The 10,000-nt window shown below is 43.8% G+C and overlaps 1 protein-coding gene across 4 annotated transcripts in view; it reads right to left on the bottom strand.

Moving 5' to 3' along the window:
* The window catches only part of ano9b (anoctamin 9b), a 29,657-nt gene that overhangs the window by 13,190 nt on the left and 6,467 nt on the right, over nucleotides 1–10,000 (bottom strand). For 2 of the 4 annotated variants that reach the window (XM_062524893.1, XM_062524894.1), the window contains exons 4-13: nucleotides 9,284–9,480; nucleotides 8,794–8,843; nucleotides 8,215–8,273; nucleotides 7,420–7,499; nucleotides 5,939–6,073; nucleotides 5,573–5,666; nucleotides 5,263–5,323; nucleotides 4,637–4,719; nucleotides 1,627–1,731; nucleotides 1,110–1,277 (exon numbers count right to left, since the gene is read on the bottom strand). In XM_062524893.1, coding sequence (XP_062380877.1) covers nucleotides 1,110–1,277; nucleotides 1,627–1,731; nucleotides 4,637–4,719; nucleotides 5,263–5,323; nucleotides 5,573–5,666; nucleotides 5,939–6,073; nucleotides 7,420–7,499; nucleotides 8,215–8,273; nucleotides 8,794–8,843; nucleotides 9,284–9,480 — 1,032 coding nt within the window. Of the gene's footprint in view, nucleotides 1–1,109; nucleotides 1,278–1,626; nucleotides 1,732–4,636; nucleotides 4,720–5,262; nucleotides 5,324–5,572; nucleotides 5,667–5,938; nucleotides 6,074–7,419; nucleotides 7,500–8,214; nucleotides 8,274–8,793; nucleotides 8,844–9,114; nucleotides 9,173–9,283; nucleotides 9,481–10,000 lie in introns of those variants that run through there. The other 2 variants (XM_062524895.1, XM_062524896.1) reach the window with 2 other exon arrangements.

Here is a 10,000-nt window from a genome sequence, read left to right as displayed (position 1 = left end):
TTAGTGCTGCCCCGTTGGTTCGCCTATTCCACCGTAGCTCCAAGCTGTTAAGTTTCGATTTCATGTTTACAGCACTCTTCGTGTCATGGTAAAATGTAATTTTTGCTACATAGCTTATTTATTGCGTGGGTGATTGAGTTTCCGTAGGTATCCGCTGCCTTAGTTAGTTTGTATAGAAATGAAGTGACACATACAACAAGAGGGGAACATGGACGTGCAGCAGCAGGCAGTTGGTTTCGTTTCAGCACTGACTCGCGGTCACCAGCTTTCGAAAGGGTCGCGCGCGGTGGGGAGGGGGAGTAGGAAGAGGAGTAAGACGTTAGATTGACGAACGAGCTGTGAAATGATGGTATGGGGTGAGGAATTCTATTGGCTGGAGTTTTTCGAGCCCTGCCCGTTCCGCAGATGATTGACGTGTTTAATTTCCATTTCAGTGCTTCCAACTTAGTGGCTATAAGTGGGTTAGGAATAGGATTTCAAGTGATTTTGCAAAAATGGCCAACAAAGCTATTTCCATACCCTACCTTTAAGTTGTACAGTATTTAAGTATACACTCTTTTGATCTCTGCATTTATCCCAATCCATGAATTAGTAAAATACACACAGCACACAGTAACCCAGTGAGCTGCCTGCTACAGCCGTGCTCGTGGAGCAGTGAGGGGTTAGGTGCCTTGCTTCAGCCGTGTATGGGAGAGCAGTCCTCAACCAATCCCCCAGCTACATTTTTTCTACTGGTCGGGAGATCGAACTGGCAATCCTTCGGTTACCAGCCAGAAGCCCTAACCAGTAGGCCACAGCCGCCCCTATAAGATACACACCTACACAGACCCAGACCAAGGGTGAGGGGCAAGGGGTGGTGAATTCTTACCCGGGTCATGATCTGGATGGTGATGTAGTGGAGTGTGTGTGTGTGTGTGTGTGGGCAGTCCGGGGTGGTGAACTCTTACCCGGGTCATGATCTGGATGGTGATGTAGTGGAGTGTGTGTGTGTGTGTGTGTGGGCAGTCCGGGGTGGTGAACTCTTACCCGGGTCATGATCTGGATGGTGATGTAGTGGAGTGTGTGTGTGTGTGTGTGTGTGTGGGCAGTCCGGGGTGGTGAACTCTTACCCGGGTCATGACCTGGATGGTGATGTAGTGGAGGGTGGCGGCCATCATGACGACGGCGGTGTTGTAGTGCTGCTTCAGGAACTCCCAGTCCTCCTGATCCGCCAGCACCTGCCGCATCACCACGCGGAACAGCACCAGCCCATGGGTCAGCCCGATGATCACGATCAGCTGGGAATGCACACACACACACGCACGCACGCACGCGCACACGCACACGCACACGCACACACACACACACACACCGATATTGAATACACAAACACATCCACGTGCACAGTCACACATCAGAGATCCACCTCCTTCACGTTAAAGCTACAGTTGGGAAGATATTTTTGATATTTCACTGAAACCAACATTATGCTCCGACAAAACAACATATATCAGCCGGATTTAGAAATAAACCCTGCACTGCACCGGGGACAATGTAATCCCTTGCAATATAGTTGACATACAGTATGCAAGTCAGCATGAGGCTTTAGTCAGAGATAAACAAACGTAACGAACTACAATAGTTTACCACGAGCGTGGACAGTGCCAGAACCAGGGCGCTGCGCAGGTACGAGTGGCGGAACTCCTTGGGTTTGCTCTCGGGGTCGTTCACAATCTCCATGATGAGTTCCTCCTGGAGACACACACACACACACACACACACACACACACACAATGTCCTGACTGAATGCGATGCGACTGAACGCGACAAGTTGCTTTGCTACGCGACTTCTTCAACCCTGTTTTGTCGCTCTGTCCATTTTTATTTTAGTCGCGTCGCCTTGACGTTAACTTTTTCACAACGTAACTAAGGTTCATTAAAGAATGTTAACGGATACAATGAGGACACAAACTATCTGGCGCAACGCGACAGTCGCGCAGTCGCTGATAATTAGGACACGGTGTAAGGCAGTGTGTTACAGGTTGAGAAGTACTACTGTACGTTAAGAGTGCATGTGTCTGTGTGTGTGTGTGTGTTTGTGTGTGTGTGCCAACATGGTAACTCCTTTTTCAGGTGCTAAGCATAGCTTGTATTCAACCTAACACGTTGGTTGATTGAAACCTTTATTTAATATTCTCGGGATTACATTGAGGGCAACCCTCTTTTTCAATGCAGCCGAGATACAACAAAAGTTAGGCATGAGCCTGTCGAGGCTGGTATAACTACTCCATCAATACATTTTAAAGACTACATAATAGTATTAATTTTAAACTACATAATAGTATTAATTTAAAACTCCATAATAGTATGCATTTAAAACTACATAATAGTATTAATTTAAAACTGCATACTAGTATGCATTTACAGTTTTTCTCAATTGTTAACACACATTTTCTGAAAACATGCCTCATATTCTCAGAACTCTACACACAAATCCAAAACAACACACACAATGGGCAAAACTCCACAAAATGACACTTTACCTTCAAAACAATGTAATTTCTCCTCAAAATGCTCTTTTGTTCTCAAGAGACACACACAAACCATCATATATCACAACATTTATAAGGACCAGTTGAACACTGATGTGCTCAGTGTAAAACACTGCGTTGAATTGAAAACACTTCTTCTCCATTCATTATAATGACTTGGGCCTTTTTTTGTTCAGTGTTACACTACAGACAGTACTACAAACAGTAGATAAGCTGATACAGTAAGTTGATATGCTTACCCTATCAATATTTTGAAATATCTCATTGTTTTCTATTATTTTTCTTTGTATTTGCTGTAATGTTATGCCGTTTTTTGTAGGACAATGCTCATGATTTCAGTTTCCTGTTCAGGAGACAGAAGCCCTTGTGTTGGTAATCTTTCGGCTGCCAAACAAATAGTAAAATACTGTAAACTGTGTAGGAATACAAAGTAGGATTACTTTGCCCAAATACTTCAAACATACTTTATTTGTACAGTCCTACACAACAGCCCACAGGCAATACTGTACTACTGTGCTCATTGAGCTGTATACTGTCCGGTACTGTACTGTATTGATACGCAGCACTGCAATGTTCTAATGGCTCGGAGATTACGGTCCTTGGCCTCCCCATCCTCCTCCTCTTACTCTCACTCATCTGGCTCTGCCTCTGCCTGTACTACTATACTGTAATACTAAAGCTCTGATTGCTAATTGTAAGACTGTGTGACAGGAGTTTGCCCATCTGATGAGTCAGTGTGCATGGTAGGGCAGCTAGCTTTAGAATTTGAATGGCAGTGTGTTCTTTGTGAAAACAAGAGATTTTCTTCATGAAAATTGTGTCTAATGCACAGAATTGTGTGTAGTGTTTTGAAAACAGTGTGTTATAGAACTGCAATTTGAGTGTAAAGCAGAAATTGTGCTTATAGTTCAGCATAATCGGTTCAGGAGGTTGGTGCATGAGCTACATATTATGAGAATTGTGTCTCAAGTACCAGAAATTGTGTGTAAACAATTGAGAAAAACTGTAAGACTACATAATAGTATGCATTTAAGACTACATAATAGTATGCATTTATGTATGCATTTAAGCCTACATAATAGTATGCATTTAAGACTACATAATAGTATTAATTTAAAACTGCATAATAGTATGCATTTGAGACTACATAATAATTTTAAACTGCATAATAGTATGCATTTAAGACTACATAATAGTATGCATTGCTGCTCACTACAACCACTCCAACACGTAGATGCCTATCTAACAGACATACAGTACATGTAACTAGTAATCTAACACAGCTGAACTCATACCAATACTCAAATTCAGATACCATACTAAAATTCCAAAAAATCCAAATATATGTTTTCCCGCCTGAACAGGGCACCACTATGATACCTGCCTTAACACAAACACACACGCAAGCTTCTCCATAACAAACAGGCTAATCGCGTTAAGTGGCTACTAATGTTAGTGGCTCAATAACAAAGGGGCCAATTGTGCTAAGTCATTACTAGCACTAATCCTAGTTTTCACACAGAAACCTGGTTTAGTGTCATTCATCTCTAGCCCTGAGCTCTCACACTACTGTAGCCTGTCTGACTGGTTGGATGAGCAGAGCACACTCCTCTCCTCATCTGCTCTAACATCTATGCAAGGTTTCAGCTTGTGTGGGTGACACAGGCTTGGTGCCACTCTTTCTCACTTTCTCTCTCTCTCTCTCTCTCTGTGGGTGTGTGTTTGCCAATCCTCTTAATCAAGTATTTGGTAACATAGCTCAAGACAATGTGTGTGTGTGTGTGTGTGTGTGTGTGTGTGTGTGTGTGTGTGTGTGTGTGTGTGTGTGTGTGTGTGTGTGTGTGTGAGAGAGAGAGAGAGAGAGAGAGAGTCTCATTTTTCCAGGGAAATGACACCAAATCACTCAGACCGAGATGAGCTGATAAGATGAATGCATTGTTTTCGGGCAGTCAGCAGTTGTCTATTGTTCTGAAGATCGTGGAGTTTGCACTGGGTTCATAGAGCGTCCCTGCAGAAAGGCTGCAAATTCTTCATTTGCAAGTTTTGCATCCCTGCAAAGGAGTGAAAGATGCCCATAATATCCCATAATATCCCAGTGGTCTTACCTCCTCTTCACACCAGTCGAACACCTTCCACTTGGAGACGTAGGCGGCTCTGTGTCTTTTCCACAGCTCTAGGAACAGAGTGGCTGTTTGGGAAACATAAGCACTAATGACTTAGTCACCATTATGCCCAGTTACTAGCATACATCACTGAAGAACAGGGCTAGACATTAATGGATGCCTGGTTGCCCTTAATGGCTCCTAAATTGTTAGAAGTGGCAACCAGATTTGGTTGGCTTTGGCAACCAACACCTCATGCCTGGTTGCCCTTGCTGGCAAGCATTTTTAAAAGTTAATGTTGAGCCGGCTGAAGACCAGACTCGGAACAAGTGCGATTAACAGTCTTTTGATAACCACGAGCTCAGAAACATGAAACTGGTTCACAGTGTTGCCAGATTGGGTTGAGTGCATGATTTCCGCCCACTCACGTTCAAAAACCTTTTCGGCAAAAAGACGCCCCAAGTTTTATTGGCCCGCCTAAAGCTTATTTTCCCTCACCGAACAAAGTCAAAAGAAGCCCAATTGGGCAACACTGCTGGTCCATGGTGACTTAAGCTTTCAGTTCTCATGGTAAGAAGCGAAAAATGCAACTTCAACAGTCAATTCTTTAGTCCTAAAGAATGGCTTACCCCAGATAGCCATAAACATGGCAAAGGCTACGGTTCCCTCGTTGTCAAACAGATGGCTGACCTGCAGAGACATTGGCCTGTACAGTTACACCACAGATACGTACGCATCCTTCAACTGAATGTGTGTCTTGCTTTTTCACAGCCTCCCCTCTAACACTTTGTTATGTATTTTCCAGGTTTCTGTTTTGGTTATGGTAACATTATTTGACAAATGTTTTGGTCCAAAGCAACTTGCAAAACGTACTTAAAAATAAAAACAACAACAACAAAAAACATGCTTTGTTGTGGCTATAACGTCCCATATCCTCACCTTTGCATAGGAGCAGGTGTCTGAGAGCTTCCATACATCACATCTTTTATCACATCGAGGGCACATGGTGATGTTTGAATCACACACCTCTCGACTGCAACACAGACACACATGGACAATCACACAAAAAGGCTACACACAAAGATGGATACATACGCATACCATGCACAAAAAACACACAAAAAACGCACACACACAGACACACACAAACACACACACACACACAGACACACAGACACACACACAGACACACACACAGACACACACACAGACACACACACACACACACACACACACACACACACACACACACACACACACACACACACACACACACACACACACACACACACGTGCTTGACTCACATGAGAGGGCTGGTTTTGAAGAATGCCATGCCGTACAGGAAGATGATGACCCCGACTACAGCTGCTGGCACCAGGAGAAAAGTGTACCAGCCCAACCACAGGTAATACAGCGCCACCTTCTCCCCAAAGTACACCCTGCACACAACACAGGGACATCTAAATATATATACACATGCATGCATTGCACACACACACACACACACAAGCACACACACACACACACGCACACGCACACACGCGCACACGCGCACACACGCACACACGCACACACGCACGCACACGCACACGCACACGCACACACATTACTGTGCTATGTATGATGCCCTATTTATGACTTGATAATCTTTGTTTTGTACTGGTCACTTTTAGTCTTTGACCTCTTTGCACCCTTGTGGCCTTGCTGGCAAAATGTTGTTGCACAGGCAACTGTTCAATAGCCCTTTTTCCATTAAAAAGTTAATTCGCTTAAAAAACGATGCGCATCAAAAGTTAGTGCGACACATGTGATGGAAAATTACTTCTATCGCTCTAACGACGGTTTTGTCGTGATAAGTTAATTCGCTCGCCAGAGGTTAAATCGATATAAATGTGATGGAAAAGGTTTGTAGCGATATAAGTTACTGTGACGCCTGCTCAGAATGTTCACAAAGTCTGCGCTAAAATCTGAATTCTATCTTGCGCATACAAAGACGTCGACCTCACAATGGTGTACCATTTGCTACCTTTGATAAATTCGCTAGAAGTGTTCCATTCGCTACAACTGTTGATGGAAAACCATCTAGCGAAGTAGAAATATGCGCATTAACAGGGCTCTTGTGACATCATTTTGATTCGCTAGAATTGTTCTTTTGAATGGAAAACCGTTTTAGCACTTCTTGTATCGCTCAAAATTACATCGACTTATGAATTAATTCACTAGAAAATCTTACGGAAAAAGGACAAATAAATGTCTAGAATCTTGAATCTTGAATATTCTCTCTCTCTCTCTCTCTCTCTCTCTCTCTCAAACACACACACATTTTAATACTTTTATTTGGATCTCAGCACAAGGGAGGAATTACAGATCCAATCAGTAATGGAAATACGCTGTAGGTTTGTGCAAATGCGATCAAACATAATACAAGCACAATTAATTTACAATGAAAACCAAGATCTGTGATTGTCTCAGTGAGTGGTTGATATTTTAACATTGTAGAGTTAAAACAAGTGTCCATGTAAAGATCAACACACACACACACACACACACACACACACACACACACACACACACACACACACACACACACACACACACACACACACACACACACACACACACACACACACACACACACACACACAACACACACACACACACACACACACACACACACACACACACACACCCTATTGACCCATCAACACATCAGTGGCATGGGAAATACCCTACATGCGTAAACAAAGGTGTCTGGGTGCTATCTTTATGTGCATGGGAGTCTCACCTGATGTCATGAAAGGGCTGGGCCGTGAAGAGAGCTGACCAACGGGCCCATTTCCGCCTCAAGACCTTCTGCTGTTTCCTCTGTGTGTGTGTGTGTGTGTGTGTGTGTGTGTGTGTGTGTTTGTGTTTGTTGGAGGGGGGGACAGAGGTCAAATAAGATGAAAAAAAAAAAAACATTTGAAATGCACTACAAGTACAACATAACATATAACATAGATGTTATCTTGCTACTAATCCATATTAAAGTATCCACTCCAGCTAGTGCTGCTGCTTAAAACATCAGGACACACCTTTATGGACTTAATCAGCCTGGGATCCACTATCAGACAAGAGAAACTCTGGACTCTGATGGTAGGGCACCACACCCACTGAAACACTGACAACAGTACTGACCTGAAGTTCACCTACATACAGTAAACCCATGAGCACAGCCCATATTCTCTTTTTCTCTCTGCCAGAGTATGAGTCAGTGCTGCTACATAGACATTGTTAAATATGAGGTACAGTAACAACACAGTACTGCCAGTGTGACTAGGCCTTCGGCTTCAGGCAACTAGATCAGATTAAACAATAAAACATAGAATCTTCTGGTAGGTAACTTTTAGATCAAACGACTAAACGCAAAACCTGCTGGGCTGAAACCATGAACAGGACTTGATGGGTAAGAGAAAGTACAGGCTAACAACACACACAGACACACACTCACACACAAACACACTGAGTGACATCCCAACACAGACGCACACACGAAGACTAGGAGAGGGGCTACGGTTAATGATGCAGGATGTAAACCTACCTCATGCAGGCAAAACATGGACTCAAACACTCCCTTCCTCATCAACTCCTTCAGGTCCTCTGGTGATGGGAGGGTAGAACAGATGACAAACACACACACACACACACACACACACACGTGAGGGGAGGCTATGAGGAGGACAGGAGAGAGACGAGAACACAGAGGACTGAAGACAGATGGGACAGGGAATAGAGGGATGGAGGGAGGAGGAAGATGGGACAGGGAATAGAGGGATGGAGGAAAGAGGAAGATGGGACAGGGAATAGAGGGATGGAGGGAGGAGGAAGATGGGACAGGGAATAGAGGGATGGAGGAAAGAGGAAGATGGGACAGGGAATAGACGGATGGAGGGAGGAGGAAGATGGGACAGGGAATAGAGGGATGGAGGGAGGTAGGAGGAAGAAGAAGAAGGATGTGATGAGGGAAACATGAAAAAGGAGACAAACAGATAGAAAGACAGAAAAGTAGACAAGAAGCGAGATAGAGAGAGAGAATGAAAGAGCAAAATAGAGAAAGAGACAGAGAGAGAGAGAGAGTAATAAAAAGAAACAAACACATATGTCCATCTTTTGTACTCACCTCCATTCCTGAGGTAAGTGTGGAGTAACACAAAGTAGACTATCCTGATCCTGAAGGAACAGAATAATGGAAGGAGAATGGAAACAGAGAGACAGAGATGGAATTACAAAGATGTAGAGAGTGGTCTTGCTATGAGACATGTATTTAGTTAGGAGCGGCTATCAAAAACAGAAGATTTAATTGCTTTTTTGGTTATATTGCTAAATGTTGGGACTGATGGGCACTATAATATGGGGTGTATTTGATGGTTCACTATTATTTCATCCTTTATTTCATCGACCACGCACCCGGCTATTATCAGAGGCTGGTTTGAGATCTGACCTGGTGGACTTAGGGACAGTGTGTGGTTGTAGCGATGCTGCTGGTTTGCGATCTGACCTGGTGGACTTAGGGACAGTGTGTGGTTGTAGCGATGCTGCTGGTTTGCGATCTGACCTGGTGGACTTAGGGACAGTGTGTATGTAGCGATGCTGCTGGTTTGCGATCTGACCTGGTGGACTTAGGGACAGTGTGTGGTTGTAGCGATGCTGCTGGTTTGCGATCTGACCTGGTGGACTTAGGGACGCCATCTTTCTGCTCTCCGCTCCAATTGCAAGCGTCCGAGACCTTCAGCAGGTACTTGTACTTCTCAAACACCTCACTGGGGGCCAGCACGCCGAAGAACACCTTATCATCCACCTCGATCTCCTGACAACACACACACACACACACACACACACACACACACACACACACACACACACACACACACACACACACACACACACACACACAGTCAGTGTACATCTGCTGCTTCATTTGAACAAAATGAGCATTGGTTTGTTTTGTGCTACCAGTATCGCTTAGGAGGAATCATATGAATCCATTTATGATTCATTCACTACACAAGAATAATAGATCAACCTGTTTTTGCAGTGGGGTGTCTTCTTGATAACTTCAATTTTGTCTGTCACCGTGACCTTCACGTGTGTAGAGAACATCGCTATTCAACATAACCACTGTATGTTTTAAGAACATTACTGTGACCTTCATGTGTAGAGAGAACATCACTACACAACGAGACCTTCAATGTGTGTGGAGAACATCATTGTAACCACCATGTGTTTTAAGAACTGTGACCATCATTGTGTGTAGAGTACATCCCTCATGTTTAGAGAACCGCACTGTGACCTTCATGTGTGTAGAGAACATCCCTCATGTTTAGAGA

Source organism: Sardina pilchardus, chromosome 21 (genome assembly GCF_963854185.1).
Source record: "Sardina pilchardus chromosome 21, fSarPil1.1, whole genome shotgun sequence".
NCBI lineage: Eukaryota > Metazoa > Chordata > Actinopteri > Clupeiformes > Clupeidae > Sardina > Sardina pilchardus.
Note: the sequence above shows the minus strand (reverse complement) of the source record. Positions and strands in the feature narration are given on the sequence as shown.